The sequence below is a fragment of the Martes martes genome (genome assembly GCF_963455335.1).
Source record: "Martes martes genome assembly, chromosome: 8".
Classification (NCBI taxonomy): domain Eukaryota; kingdom Metazoa; phylum Chordata; class Mammalia; order Carnivora; family Mustelidae; genus Martes; species Martes martes.
In genome coordinates, this window is record NC_137895.1 from 62404025 (window position 1) to 62420741 (window position 16717).

The following is a 16717-nucleotide window of genomic DNA, read 5'->3' on the forward strand; positions in this document are numbered from 1 at the left end:
AATTCCCAGATAAAGTGCCACTGGCTAGAGCTGTGCTGTGTCTGAGATTATGATCTCCTCAGGCCCTGTGCCTGAAGCCTTTGTCTGCAAAAGGCTTTGTCTCTTAAATCCATTGTGACAAATATTATCATTTTCTGCATGTGCCACAAAGTGAACAAGGTTGGGCAGCCCTGTACCTAGAGCACTCTGATTTCCTTGACAGTTTGTTTAGAAAAGGTGGAGCCAGCAATTAACAGCACCCAAAGCATGTTGTAGGAAACACCGACTCTGTGTCAGACCACGTGGATCTAGAGGGCATGGAAAGTAAAGGCAGCTGTCCTGGTGATTTGTACGGTGGACAGTCTGATGTTCTGTTAGTAACAGTTGTGTGGGGGCAATCTGTTCTCACACCTTGCTTTTTTTCTTATAATGTTTCTTTCCTTTTTTTTTTTTTTTTAAAGATTTTATTTATGTGTTGGAGAGAGAGAGAGAGAGAAAGCAGGAGCTGCAGGGAGGGACAGGGGGTGAAGGAGAAGGAGGCTCCCTGCTCAGCAGGGAGCCTGGTGCAGGACTGGATCCCAGGATGCTGGAATCAGGACCTGAGCTGAAGGCAGACGCTTAACTGACTGAGCCACCCAGGCCCCGTCTTATGTTTCTTTGCAAGTTCGCAATTGTATTTCCAAAGCTGTTACTTAAATTCTTTAGAAATTAAACAGGGGCAGCACTCCTCAGAAGGAGGGGGATGTTACATTAACAGATATAAGCTTTCTATGTTTTTTTCCCCCCTCCGACTAGGTGTGGAATAATTGGCAAAACGTTTAATTTTTTAGATTGATTTCAACTCCTAGAGTAGTGTTAATTGGAAGAATGGGAGACTATGCCATAAATCATGATGTAAGATATGACTCTTCAGTAATTTTTATTTAGATATCCCCTAATCCTTCTTTCTCAGCTGAAATTTGCTACCCAAATGCATATGGTTAAATTGTTTTTCACTCTGTTCCTACCAGAAAAACTGCTGTGGATTACGGATATTTCCTCTGAGAATCCATACAAAGTTTTCAAAACCTTGATTATTACCTATTTCTCTTATAAATGAGTAATTTATGTAATGATTCTTTTTTTTTTTTTTTTTTTTTTTTTTTTAGAGCAACAGTCCACAAAAAGTGTTGTTGGATGATTCTGCCTATCAGTTCACTCCAGGCTGCAGAATCTTCAGTGAAGATTTTGAAGGTTCTGTCTACTTGTGTAATTAGTTGTATAAACATACAAAGTTTGTCTTTAACTTAGGACTTCACAAGACGATAAAGATATCTGTTCCTTTTATTCTCTCATCCTTTATTCATTGACTTTGTCATTCATCAAGACTGTATTCAGCAAGTGTGCATGGAGCTCCTACCATGTGCTGGGCACAATCCTGGTCATTGGTGGTACACAGCAACGAAGACAAAGATGTTTGTGGCCTTTGTTCACAGAACACTTACACCCTAGTGAAGGGAAATGCATGATAAACAGAAAACAAATAACTGAGCAAGACCATTTTGTATAGTGATAAGTGCTATAAATAGAATGCAACAGGGTTGTGTGGTGGTGAATGACAAAATGTGTGCATGCTCATAGAGATCCAAGACTTTTTGATAAGATGTTTAGGAGAAAATGATTTCTAAAATGATATCTATCATTTCTAAAATGATAATGTTTAAGATGAGAACTGATGGAGCAGAAAGAGGCAGCTATGTGAAGTTTGTCAATATTAAGGTCCTAAGCAGGATTTTCAATTTGACATGATAAAGAACAGAACGATAGCTTAAGGGGCAAGAGACAAACCCCCCCATGAGAAGTCACTAGCCATGCAAGGCTATTAAATTTTAAATTAATTAAAAAGGTATAAAAACTCAGTTCCTCTGTGGCACTGTGTTTCAAGTACTCAAAAGCCTCCTGTGACTAGTGGCTACCATATTGGACAGTGTATATTCTCTGCACTGAAGAACGTTCTGATGGACAGGGTTGCACTAGTGAAGTAGGAGAATTAGAACAGGAGCGGGCACAGAAGAGTGGTTTGCAAAGATCATGAAGGTCCCTATAGGTGGCTATGAGAACTGCAAGTTCAATGAGAAGTCTCGATGGTTTTAAACAGGGAGTGGCATCATTTGACTTAACATTTTAAAATTCTCACTCTGGCTGCTGTGTGGAAAATATCCTGGCCAGAGATGTCTAGATTAAAAAAAAAAAATCATGCATTTAATCAAATGTCTTTGGTTGGTTATTATGAGATGGTGAAAAGCAGATAATAGATTCAAGATATATTTTAGAGGCAGAATTAAAAAGACTTGCTAATAGATTGGGAGTAAAGTAAGGTAAATAAAAGAAGGAATTGAGGGCAGTGCCCTCTTGGGGCCTGAGCAACTAGATAGGTGGTTATGTTTTTTCCTGTGGGTGGGAGGACTGAGGAGAAATAGTTTGGGTACTTGGGGCTTGGTGGAAGGGCAGGGAGGGATTTGGATGGTAAGAATTTTGTTTTGGATATATTATATTCTAGATACCCATTTGATGTCTATGCAGAGAGGTCAGGTAGGTAGTAGGGAATGGGTAAACCCCTGCTACATAGGATAAACTTTCAAAATTTAACAGAATTCCCTTGAGCATAACTATATTTGACAAATGATATGCAGTGGGGTTGACTTCTAGTTCCTCTTCACGAAGTAGTCATGAAAACACTGTTGCTAGATTCGGCTAAGTAGAGAGCTTTACCAAGTCAAACTTGAATTTTTCTTTCCATTTTCTGGAAAGTGGAATTATTATGTAAGGATACAAATACATATGTGTGTATATGTATATTTCATTAGTCTCCCAAATGATAAATCGTTTTGCATATGTGGAATCAGCATGCTTTTCACTTAGGAGTCTTCATATACATAGAGTTACTGATATTATCAATGAGAAAAACTGATGTGATGGAGAACCCACCAAAGTATGGTCAGAAAGACTTGGATGCTAATTTCCTGTGTGTGCTCTTTTTTTTTGAACGTGTGCTTTTTTTTATCCTTTGGCTGCGTTGTCACTTTCTTGAATTAGGACTCATTGCTGGGTATAGAAAATGGCCAGTTTTATTTCTTGGTGATTACTCAATGTCCACGTTATGTATTGGGTCTTCATTTAATATAATCTGCATGATCTTTGTCACTTCTTTCACTATGGTGCTGCAGCTTTCTGCATCTCTCTTCTAATAAGAGTATTTATTATTTTCGATCATCTGCTTCCAGGGTCTGGATAGCAGTGAAGGTGAAGGGAGTGATTCCATCTACCTTCTTTCCTTTGTGTGGGAAAAATAGCCTTCTGGTTGTGGTTTTTTTTGAGAATGGGGAGAAAGCCAGATGCCAGGACATCACTTCTGCAACACCAATGAATACCTCAAGAGTGTCCGTTTAACAACAGACCTAGTATTCTTGCTTTACTGTGTGAACAAATGCTATTCTTATTTTTTTCTGTGACAATGTTGTAAAAAATCTACATTCCATCTTTTACAAATTCAGTTTTTATGATTTATTATTTTTTTTCTGAAGAACTGAGATTATTGTGGGGTAAGGGACAGAGAAAATAGAAATATTCTAAAATTCCCCTCACTATGCCTTTCTTTCCAACCTTGATACATGCCATAGTTTTCATTTTAAGATGCTATATTTGATGCCGACAGATAGTAGGGTGATTTTCCAATCCGGGTTTTTCACTCTGAACTGTTCCAGGTAGGCTCTGGCATATGAATCATATATCTAAAAAGGAAACTCAGAAAAGTATGTGTGCATGCTAGGGGGCTCATTTGTCTTTGGCAAAGACACTGCTGCTTCTCCTTCCTTAATTATTAAACAGATGGTGCCCAGTGCCATTGACTGCCTGCCCAACTTGTGCTCCCTGTGATAGTACAGTTTGGACATCTGATGGAGAGTTGTATCATCATAGTTCCTCATATCCATTTGTATCATAAATTAATATTAGTACCTGCCTCTAAGGAGAACAGGCTGTTTCCCATGAAGCTAAGTTTAAGGCTTCAGCCATCTTCCCCTGTGCCCCCACAAATTAATTTTATCTCAAATATCTCCTTTGGCTTTTCTTTATATTACTTCATCTCTACACACAAAATACCATTGCATACTGAACCAATTATCCAAATACTCCAGGCTAGAAACACACTTTAACCTGGAATGTCAAGATAATTAAGACAAAATTGGATTATTATTAATATTATTAGTGAAGGCAAATGACTTCTAAAGTACCCATATTAAACATGGATGAGTGTGGACTGTCACACTCTCATGTTCTAAGTGAAAAAAGGAACTAGCTCGCAACATTGATGGATTTTTTAAAAGCCCACTGAACAGATATGGAATGATTTTTCGTATTCTGCCAAAAAAATTAGTTTAAAATTTTTTCTTTAGTTTCTCAGATACTACATTACTACAGTGCATGAATGGTGCATCTTGTAAACATTCCTAACTATGGTCCTGATTTTTTTCTCACAAGCTTTTTTTAATGGTAGACGCACTATTTCACAAGGGGACAGGGCTTCTCAGGGCTTCTCAGTGCTTTCCTCGTGTTAAGCCACCCAGCCTCACTCCCCCCTTGAGATTTAATTCCTTTCTGACTGGCTATTTAGACTTAATCTGGTAAACCTTCTTGAGGTAGGGTCACTTAATCTCCGTGTATTTACCATCTACCCCCCACCAGCTGTTACCTAATAACTCTCAGACCCTAGACTTTTTAAGTAACTCTTTGTAAACGAGGAATGCTCCCCCAGCCTTATTTAATAATGCTATTAGGGTCCTGGTAACTTGTTGAGATTTTTTTCCAGCATTTGGAACAATGGGAAAGTCTTGGGTTCTGTTTCAAACAGACCTTCCAGTAGGAGCGGCCAAAGCATTACAGTGGCACCTAAAATTGGTTTGCTTTTGTAACTGACTTGGGAGCTAAGAAGCATCTTTGAATTGTGGCTGTCATTTTTAATGACAGGAGGAAGTATGTCGGTTTCCACCACCTGCCATGTAGCCAAGGACAGTGTTTTTTTTCCTAGCGTCCTAGGAGCTCAGCCTGAGGTTCATCCACAGGCCCCCGCGACCCCAGGCTTCGGGAAGCTGGGCGGAAGACCGGCCTCCCCAACCCTTTCTCCCGAGAGCTGGAGGCGCGGGACCCGATCCCGGGAATGGAGCTAGGAGCTGAGAGCAGCGCCTCCTCCGGGGCGGGAGCTGGGCTGGGAACGCTTTCCTAGGGAGTTGCCTTAAAGAAAGCAAGCAAGCGGAATTGCGGATAACTCCAGTTGCCTGCTTCTTTAGAGTTTTAACCTGTCCTCTCCACTCGTTTCCCTGTTGCAAAACTGCAAATCACCACTTACATCGCACCAAAAAGAAGGGGGTAAAAGTAATTCCCATTCTCCCTTCTCACCCTCCCTTCCTCTCACCCTCCCTTCCTCTCCAGCTCGCTCGCCCTCCCTCCCTCCTTGCGGCTGCCGCTAGCCTCTCCGACCGTGCCTCTTTCCGACGGGACTTAGCAACTTCTCGGTGATTTCTCAGCCCAATTTCCATTTTGTTTCCACCCTTTGCCATGAGCTGGACTGACAGACGCAGGGGAGGCTTTGCTGTCTGCCCCGGGGAATGGCTGCTGGCTTCCTGGGGCCGTGCCGGGGAGGATCGGCCGAGGAGAGAGAAAGAGTGAGAGAAAGCGCCGCAGGAAGGAAGAGAAGGGGCACCGCCGTCGGCCGCGGCCCGGCGCGCAGTAGCGCAGCGCCATCAGCGCCCGACATGGCCCCGAGCTCGCCCTGCGCCCCCGGCTCCTCCGGCGTCTGCAGCCCCCGGGCGCCGGGCGAGTGGGGCAAGCTTTAACATCCTGAAGTAGGCAGAGACCCCGGAGGATAGAAATCGGGGGTGGGGGTGGAGCACAATTTTTAAGAGTTTTTCCAAGAGCGAAAAGGAGGAAGTCTGATCGTTTCTGCCTGTGCTAGCTTTTAACTTGAAGGCGTCTCTTTGGAGCATCCAGCATTCTCCAGGAGTTACTGGAAAGCTGACACTCGCGGTGGCTCGGGGGCCTGGGAGAAGGAGGGGATCCGAGGGGGGATTAGGCAGAGGGTGCGCGCGGGCACGTGTCGGGGTGGGGGCGTCCAGGGGACCCAGGGGATTCCGCGAAGAGGGCTCACAATGGCAGCGCTCCGCGACGCCGCGCGGGTCGGGGACCAGCCCGGCCGCGGTGGGGAGCCCCGAGCCCCCGCGGCGGGCCCGGACTGTCCCGCTGGTGGCACCGGCCCCGCACGGTCGCGGGACTCCGGCCGCCGCTGGGGAGACCTGGTGCTGCGGCCGCTCGGGCGCTCCCGGAAACTTTCCTCTGCGCTGTGCGCGGGCTCCCTGTCCTTTCTGCTGGCCCTGCTGGTGAGGCTGGCGCGCGGAGAGATCAGCCGCGAGCCGGAGCGGAGGGAGGCGGCGGAGGAAGCGGCCCCGGGTGCAGAAGGGGGCGTCGTCCCGGGGCTGCGGGGAGGTGCTCCTGGGGGCGGCGCGCCGCTCAGCCCCTGGCTGCAGCCCTCGGCGCTGCTCTTCAGTCTCGTGTGTGCCTTCTTCTGGATGGGCTTGTGCCTCCTGCGCGCCGGGGTGCGCCTGCCTCTGGCCGTCGCCCTGCTGGCCGCCTGCTGCGGGGGGGAAGCGCTCGTCCAGATTGGGCTGGGCGTCGGGGAGGATCACTTACTGTCGCTGCCGGCCGCGGGGGTGGTGCTCAGCTGCTTGGCCGCCGCGACATGGCTGGTGCTGAGGCTGAGGCTGGGCGTCCTCATGATCGCCTGGACTAGCGCGGTCAGGACCGTGTCCCTCATTTCCTTAGAGAGGTTCAAGGTCGCCTGGAGACCTTACCTGGCGTACTTGGCCGGCGTGCTGGGGCTGCTCCTGGCCAGGTACGTGGAGCAAATCTTGCCGCAGTCCGCGGGGGCGGCTCCGAGGGAGCATTTCGGGTCCCAGCTCATTGCTGGGACCAGGGAAGATACCCCCGTGTTTAAGAGGAGGAGGCGGTCCAGCTCCGTGGTGTCCGCGGAGATGTCCGGCTGCAGCAGCAAGTCGCATCGTAGGACCTCCCTGCCCTGCATACCGAGGGAACAGGTAAGCCCTGGCAAGCTTCTCGAACTCGCCTCTGGGGAGGACTTGAACCGCTGGGGGTTCGCCACAAAGTGGAGGGAATCGGAGTGCTGGGAACTAAAGGGAAGATAGTCTAAAAAAGTGGTGTAACTTCAGACTCAGTAGTAAACGAGAGAGTTACTCTCCCCGTCTCGCACAGTATTTTCTAATCTGAACAACAGGAACAATAATAAGGAACAAAACTAGAGGGCATTTGCAGGGTCTTCCACACCTGGGCCCACTTTTTAGATCTGCTACACCTGGCGTAGGACCTCCCCTACGCTTGGGTCCCCTCCTAGTCTTTCTCCTTTAGCAGAAATCCTCCAGTTTAGATTTATTTATTTATTTATTTATTTATTTATTTATTTATTTGTTTATAGCAGTGGGTGATGTTTCAACACGTGGATTTTACTCCATTTCTTTAATACTTTTGATAAACTTTCTTCTAAAGTGACAAGTCAGCGTTTATGGAAGTCAGTAAAAAGATTCGGAAGTAAAAGGAAGGAGTGCTTGCAGGTGAGGGGTTGATACACACTTTCTGGAAGAGGCTGCGTTTGGTGGTGCCCAGTTTGTTTTGGGGGACATAGGTTATTACATGCTAATGTGTCCTGTATCCTGATAATCAGCTTCTATTTGGGGAACAATATGTCTGAACTGCAGAATTTGTCAAACTTTTGAACTGCGCTGTTGGTGTCAGCTAAAAAAAAATTCTTTTGAGTACATAAGTGAATGTTTAGAAATTTAGTGGATTTATACAGATTACATAGGAAATATTAATTCAGGAGAATAATTCCAATATTACTGGTGCGGTAAATCTCTCAGAAAGGAAGGAGAGGAGGAATCTAGAATTATGAGTGAAATTGCCCTAGAAAAAAGTTTAATGAATTTTGGGGATGAATCTCCTTATTATCAGTAAGCGTTTTAAGGCCATGGAATATAGTTGCTATAAAGGGCATAAAAGAACAAATCACAATTTTAAATACAAATTGTTTCTGAAAAGGTGTACTTAAGTGTTTGCTTCTCTACTCCAAACAGATGTGACACTTGCGGGTGGGGTTGTAGAGAACTGATTATGTTCAGCAAGTGGAAATTCACACTTTCCCCACTTAAATTTATGCCTACCTGTGGCCCTATTATGACACTTTAGTGAGTGGGAGAATGTCCTAAGATGTAGTAAGCTTTTTTTTTTTTTTTTAAATGGGTTATTCTGTGGAGAATCCTTTAGATAGCAGTCACCATATGGTGTGGTGGTTAGTTTGTTTTTGAAATGGAGTTGATTACACAGAATGTAGTTGTTTGACATTATTTAGTAGAATGAATGACAGCATCTTGGTCTCTGTGTTTGTTTTAAAACTAATGTACTTATTTAGCTTTTTGTTTAGATAAAGCAAATATTTCTTGGGTATAAGCTTACTCTAAGTGAAGTTAAAAACAGGGAACTGACTTAGTTTTGTTAGAAGTTTGGAAATCACCAGAATAAAGATATCTATTGAGGGGTAAACTGATAAGGAGGAAAACACAGTTTAACTTCTTTTCAAAGTGTCAGGAGAAAATGTCTTTTTAAATGAAAACATTGCTAGTTTAATTATGTTTAGACAACTTTTCTTTAACTGAAAGAGGAATGTGATGTGATCACTGCAGAATTGAACCATAATTTGTAAGGCAAATCTGTGATTTAATCATAAATAACTTCAAATTAATGTCATTTAGCCTCTTAAATTTCCAAAATACCATGTAACATTTAGAAGTTAAGAAGTTAAAGGTGGATTTAAGATAAGGTGTTTTAGGTGAGTTAACCAGCAGTGTTAATTAATCTGCAGATTTTTATTGGTTTTCTCTCATTTGGATTGATAAATGGAGAATTCAGATAATCTGCAGATTTATAAGAAAAGAACTGAGCATTGCATTTTTAAATGTTTTGCTGATTAATGCTGTTGGAACTGGACATTTGTAATCTATTTTGGTCATTTTCTTTGGTCACTTTTTTTTAAAGGCTGTGTTTATAAAGAATGTTCTAAAGTGAGAGACTGTATCTCTTATGGTTGATGGAAAAACAAGGTTGCATTTAGCAGAAATTTAGATCCTTGAAGTTTTAATGAGGGCCCCGGTTAGTGTGTGTGTGTGTGTGTGTGTGTGTTACTCAAGACCGGTTTTTTATATGTGGCCCATTAAAATTGTTGCTGAGTGTAATTGCGTGGGGGGTGGGTGGGAAGTAACTTGGAATAGTCTCTTGTAAGATAGGGCAATGTCTCATACGTTAGCCTAACTGTGTGAACAGTTCAGAAGCTATATAGTAAATGTCTTATCTGTTTTATCATAAGGAAGCAAACTTCTGGTTAAGAGTGCAAAGTATACACTGTCATCTGCAGACTTTATGAAGTCAAGAATCAAAATACTTATAAAACACATATATAACCCTGCCCTGAATGCTACCTGATTAGGAGTTCTTTTATGAAAGAATGACTACTTTCAATTCAAGACAATACTCAGGCAACAAGCGAATTTTAAATAGAGGTGTAAGGACATAAAGCACAGGAAGTCTGGGAAAGGCCCCTTGAGAACTTATTTGGACCTTGCCCATTGTGAGGTTTAAAGGTGAGAGAATTTCAGCCTTTTCTTCTCTGTGTGAACGGTAGTGGCCACTTATGAACTACCTCTCTTCAGTGACTCCATTCTAAAAGGTTAAGGAGAATAGGTGATAAAATTCTCATGTGAAAGCAACCGACAGAGATATTTGCCTCCCTTTTCGCCTTCCTTCCTAAACCACAGTTAAGTCTCTGGATTGGATATTGCATATGGAATGAATTTTGCAGTGTGGATGGCAAGGATGGCTTTCAGCAAAGAAACGAGAAATAGGTCTAGTCTTCAGTCATAGAATTCATTTGATGCTGGGTCTGTGAATATAAGTGAACTTATCTTCACTCTTAGGAAAGAAAAGTTTGTAGCATTTGTAGGCTTTTAGTTGAGAAGTACCCGTCCAATATTCTCAAGACTCAGGCTGATTTTGTAGATCAGTGTGTCAAACTGTACTTTTTTGGTTCCAGACTTGTCCATTACTGTACCATCTAAACACTGCACTATACAGAGATACTTAGAATTTCTTGAATTATTGGATATTTTGTATGACTAATAGATACATTATTTTTTAACTCAATATTTTAATTACGCAGTTTTTACCATTTGGACATCGTATTTGAAGGGATGTTTCTATTCTCTTTATACATTGAAGAGTACAATTGGCTCGTTATTCCTCACTAATTACTGTGAACCACCTTGCACATTCATCTTTGAAACATTCCAAACCAATGCCATTTTACGTTAATTACTTGCTAAGAATTTAATAGTTTTGTCTGTGGTTTCACATGAAGTAAACACAAGGTATAGTTCTCTCTCCATTAATGTGTTTGTCGTGCTTCATGACAAAATTTTTTGTGACGGACACAATATCTGTCAGAAATACATAGCTATATATTTTATCTTGTGTAATTAAAAATCAAAATGTTTTCCATGAGCATTTCCCTAACACTCTTAATTAAACATTTTTAGCAACAATAGATTTTTGTAGGAATGTAAAGGAGTGCGATGGTTGGTTATCAAAAACAGAATCAAATTTTTCATCATTGATGTAAGAAAGATACTTTCAAATGAGAAGACAAATAACACTAAAACACAAATATGAGAAATAGAAATGCCTACTGATGGTAGACACATGACAGGCCTTGTTACATCTTCTACCTGAATAGCTGTACCTTAGGTTTATACCATGGATATAAAATACAGAAGTATTTCTTTTGAAAATAATCTATTGTCCTTTAAGTTCCTAAATACATTTCAGTATAACCTACTGTATTTCTCAAATTGAATACATTTCAAAAACAATCACAGATTTTTAATTCTATCACATTTCAGTAGTATAACTCCGTTTAGGGTGATACAAAGGATAATATTGATTATATATAACTGGCTGACAGAATTAAAATGAATTAATGTCAACTTCTGAAAACACTAAGAAGAAAAAAAATTTTTCTTATCCCTTGGGAAAGGTAAGGGAAAATAATTTTTTTGTGTGTGGGGGGACAAAATTGTGATTTTTTTACTTTGTATATACAGATATTTAAAGCATACTGAAAAACTGTTTTAACTGACAGAAATAGTCAGTGAATCTATATAAATTTACAGAGGTTGGAAGGAGTCAAACAGTAATTTTACTCTTTCTGTATTGAGTCTAAAGTGTAAAAAGTTAAAACTGTAGAACTGAAAGAAATGCTGTGTATGCTGGGCTGTCATGTTAATTAAATAAACAACCAGAACAGTGACTCTGTGTATGAAATACATTTTGAAAATCCTGGGCAGGGGATGCGGGCAGGCTAGGGTGAGTGACACTGGCATGAAAAAGCATTCATTGTATCTGTGGTGACATTTGTGTGAATTTGTTGTATTCTATTAGGAAATAAAACTCTTGAGAAGACTGATCTTTGCAGGACTCTAGTTGAATAAAGGCTTTGCCAAATTTAATTTCACTTCTCACTTAAATAGGAGGGAAGCGGGATGTTTATGAACCTCCGAGTTAGAAATACTTCTGTATATTATAAGATTTCAGTTAATAGGGTTGGTGCCAATAACATCCCCATAGAGTCTGCATAGACTTCATCAAAAGCTTGTATTACACAATCTCTTGAAAGAATGAGTTTATCTTGGATTTAGGGCAGGGGTTGTATTTTTCAGGAAATATTGCTGTTGTGAGGTGTAATCTCATGGATGTATGAGGGTGATCAATGCAACTGTTGTAACATGTGGTATCCTAAGAGATTTTGACATGTGGACACAGGGCCCTTGCGTAGCGCAAGTTTCTTTGGCTTCTTGAAATGACGCATAACCCTACCTGTTTGTGGTGAATTGTTTCTTTAGCTGGCCTCCTGTCTTCTATCCCAACAGAGTCTTCTTCCTCCTCTTTCTCTTCTGTGTGATATTTTTAGTTGCATCCTCTAAAAAAAACCCTCAAGGTAATGAGATTGACAACTCGATTTATGTTTGCTTTCTACATTCGTGTTTTTAATGAAGCTCTATTAAGGAGTTCAGAATGAACCTCAGAAGGTTCAGACATGTCCATATTCTTATACCTAAAGATGTGCTCTGTTAATATTCAAATGAACGTTATTTCCTTGACGTGGGAATTTAAATTCTTTTAGTAATTACTTATATATACTTTTACTATTGGTAGTATTTTTTTTTAAAGGAGCCCCTTCCTCCCCCCCACCCCCAAAAGTTCCTAGGGAGTTGTCTTAACTTGAATCTGGGAATATATTTGTGCTGTTGTCAACATAAAATACATAGCTTTGCTCTCTGGAAGAAAAATATCTTGAAGATGTGTATAACTTGTAGTTCAGAGAAAGATCTGTTGGATAATTGTCAAAAATATTAGTTGGCCATATGTGTTCACCATTAAAGTATACTAATGTCTTCTTAAAACGATGCTACCCTTAACTAATGTTATCCATAAAGGTCTTCGGTCAGTGAAACTATTAAATGTCATATGGACACATTTTATCTATGTATTAGGCCTCATGCTAAAAATGATAGAGATAGAAGATAGCTCTCACCTCTCCAGAGCTTGAAGCTAGTTAGGGTGTTGAGAGGTCAGCATGAGGAAAGGGGAAATCAGTAAAATAGCTTAAATGGCCTCTTAGATAATAGTTGAAGAAATGGGTATGAGAGCTTAGAGTAGGTTTTAAATCTAGATCCAGAACATTCATTTCTTCATCTGTTCATTTTTCTGGGGTAAAAGTCTTTAGTTTCATATATTTTAATAATTTCCTCAACACATACTAGTTAAAATAAATGTTTTTAGATTTTGAGGTAGATTTTGGTGACAGAATTTCTTATTTGAAATGGAAATAAAAGTTAATATACCTTTATAGTACTTCTGAAATACAGGTAAAAAAAATTCCAGGAGTGAGGAAGTTATATACTTCAATATAGTAATACAATGATTGTTTTCACATCCTGAGGTAGTTTCTGGCTTCAAGTAATTGGTAGCAGTGAGATCTCAGAATGCTCAATTCTGTGCAGGCTGTAGTTAAGAGACTAAAATTAGTCTGATTTTAGAGAGAAGGAAACTGAGGGAGACTCACTGAAATGTATGTAGCCGGTCTGAGGCAAAATGTTGGCTTTTATCCATTTTTCTCTTGGACCTGAATATGCTGCTGGGGAAGGAGAGTAGGAAAGGAGTCAGGCTGGTGATTTTAAGCCTGAGAATCTTTTGTGGTTTTACACATGAAACTGACTCTAAATGCTCATTCAGAATGAGTAAAACCTGTTGAATGGACAGATAACACAAAACTCTTCTGAGCCCTTACAATGAATTTTCTGGTTATCAAATAGTAGTACCAGGCAGCCTCTGGAATGTATCATTTAGGACTTTGTCCCATGAATGAATATCAATTGCATTGCAAAGTCTAACTTTGTGGAGTCTTTATCTCATTAAAGAAGAGTGTGCTTTGGTGGCTTGACTGTTGATTTTTGTTTTTGTTTTAGTTTTTTAATCTTTTTCAAAATGTTCAGGCTTTCAAAATTCAAGGCAAAAAGTAATCTGCACATCAGTAAAGCATTTCTTTGTTAGCAAAAACAGCTGGTGGTTTTTGTTCACCTAAGTTATTTTGCATGGTTTCCTCAGGAATCCATTAAAATGTAAGTAAATAGGATGTAATATTAGAGGAGGTCATGAAGAACATTACCATTTATAAGGTGGGAAGCTAGCTGGGAAAACTCACAAACTAAACAACTTCTACCTGTTTGATTTGATTAGAGCTGTCATTTATTATCGAGGAATCAGAATGACCATTAAAGATTTTTAAGTAAAGCTGACCTGTTTAGATAGTAATAAAATTAGTTAAATGCATTCATGTTCTTCCAACCTGAGATAGTAATAAAGTTACTTGAATGTACTTTTGTTTTTTATCTTAAGAAAGTTTCATCCTGTGAATAGTTTTAAAGAGTACATTATGTCTATTGGGGTGTGTGTGTACACTTGTGCACATATGTGGGAGCCTGTGTATGTGAGATTTTTTTCCTCTGCCAGGAAATTGCTTTGGTTGTATCAGTTTAGTGGAGAAACAGTGTCACCCAGTGGCTTTGATGAAAACAGGCCTGTAAACATTATAGATAAGCCCTGCCCAATAGAAATCTAACATGAGCCCCGTACTTAATTTTCCACTTTCTAATAGCCACATAGAAGAATAAAAAGAAACATGTGAAATCCACGATAGTTATATTTAAAGTAATCCATGATGGCATAAGAACATAAAGTCAATATAAAAAGAAAGCAAGGTATTTTGCCTGCTGTTTTTTTCTTATAAATTGAAATATTTGGTGTATGTTTTACACTCGCAGCCCTTCTCAATTTGATGTAGCCACATTTCAAGTACTCAGTTAAAACCTGTGACTAATGACCACCTCTTTGGGCAACACAGCTATTATTTTTAAAGAGATGAAACACTTGAATATTAATGTCACCTCTTTAATTATAATGGCAAACCCATATAGATTTAAGGATGGCACTTGATATACAATTGTTCAGATTTATATGTGACCATTGGTAACTCTTTTGTGTACAACTAACTACTACGCTAATAGTTGGCAAGTCTGTTTTATCCCTTTTCTTCATTTCATGTTATTGCACATATTTAAAAATATTATTTTAATTGGAAGGGTGGTTTCACAGACTTCATGAGTAAGGAACCTTTACGTTAACCTGATTTATAACATAGTATCAAGATAGCCACTTAATTTTGATTTTGCTGTTCAGAGTTTGATTGGTAATAGGGGTTGTGTATGTGCACGGTGTGAACATGTGATTAGTCACGTTCCTGGTGATTAGTGTATAATTGGGTTATCTAATGTCTCTTTAGAAATGAGAGTGTTTATGTTTATAGTGCAGGTCGTTATCTTGGTAACTTAGGAAACTCAAGTGACAGACCTGCCTGGAGTTTTAATGGATGAAAAGTGTAACAGTGTCTGGAAAGGGCTGATGACTTCTCACCAGGGCATATGTAAGCACCACTTTCATGGAGTATACAAAATGAGATGAAAACAGTTCCATTTCTGTGTATAGAAAGGGTTGGGCATTTTGGTAGTATGGAATTTCGAGACTAGGAATTGAGAGGAGTTGGCTTTGGAGTTCTGTGTGAGGTCAAACTGCAGGGTGAACTCCGAAAAAGATACAGATTTTGAGAAAGACAGTGATTTTTGAATGTCACCTTTCTTCTTTTTCCTGTCCCCTAACTCCATAAGTTCATTAACTCTAGGCATTGTTCCACTATTACATTGAGAATTAATGAGAAAATTATCTTTTCTATAAGGCATGTTCCTTTATATATACTTAGATACATACAAGGTTTGGTTTTTTTTTTTTAAAGAGAATGCATTTATTTAATGTATAATGGTTTATATCTGTGTGTGATGTTTGTGGTGACCTTTGCTTTATAAATTCCCCCATCTTTTTATAAAATTTTTTTTTAAGATTTTATTTATTTATTTGACAGACAGAGATCACAAGTAGGCAGAGAGCAGGTAGAGAGAGGGAGGGAAGCAGGCTCCCCGCCCAGCAGAGAGCCTAGGACTCTGGGATCATGACCTGAGCTGAAGGCAGAGGCTTTAACCCACTGAGTCACCCAGGTGCCCCAAATTCCCCCATTTTTAAAAGCCCATTATTTATCTTCGCATTCCAGAATAAAATAATGAGATACATAGATTTTTCACATATCGCTTAGGAAATCTAAAAAAGAACAGAAGACAGTAGAATCATGATATACAAAGAAGCACTTTTAGCTACAATAAAATAATGTGGACTCAGGCTCATTTCTGGCAAAGTTGGCTAAATTTAGCCTTCTTGAAGTAGCTAGCAGGAGAATAAATGCCATAATAATCATAACTGTTACTTGAAAGAGTTTGTATTTGAATGTAACTAGTCATTTGCCCAGGCTAATTTTGAAATTGCTTTAAATTAACGTAGAAGTTGGTCTTGTCAAATTTTTTTTTTTTTTTTTTTTTGGCCAGTCCTCTTTTCTGTCAGTGTGTGTATATATGTGTGTTTGTATGTGTATGTATAATTTTTCAAAGAAATACCCTTTATTTCATGTGTTTTTAACCTAGCAGATTCTTCTCCCTCTAAGTGTGTTGAAAATTTACAGAATGCCTTTCTATCCCATACCCCACTGTACCTTGTCAGAATATTGAAATAATTTTGTGCAAGAAGCTTGTGGTTTTGATTTAATAGGATTTTAATAAAAATTTTCCGTCTTCTGAAGTAAGTTTAAATAACTGAATATTTATGCTATGTCTGTGGCAAGTGTTTCCCCCTCTCCAGGTGTAATCCACTTAAATCTACCTAATGGAAGTTTGAAGTCACTAGAAATATTATTTGCAGGGGGTGGGGAAGTGATGCTTCATTTTGTGGCCGCTCGTGTGGAGTCAGCATTCTTAGGACATTGTTCAACTAGCCTGAATGCAAATAAAAGAAATAGGTCATTTTTAAACTAAGTGTTCCATATGATCAAGTTAACAGGTCCACGTAGGGCATGCTTCTCAAGGAGGCAGTGGGA

The 16717-nt window shown here is 40.0% G+C and overlaps 1 protein-coding gene across 1 annotated transcript in view; it reads left to right on the plus strand.

Annotated features, from left to right (window-relative positions):
* Window positions 1–6161: 6161 nt before the first annotated feature.
* Window positions 6162–16717, plus strand: part of PDE3A (phosphodiesterase 3A) — a gene marked incomplete at its 5' end in the record, with an annotated part of 316673 nt that continues 306117 nt past the window's right edge. The window contains one exon of the mRNA XM_080811034.1: window positions 6162–7103. Within this exon, the coding sequence (XP_080667160.1) occupies window positions 6162–7103 (942 nt within the window). The remainder of the gene's footprint in view (window positions 7104–16717) is intronic.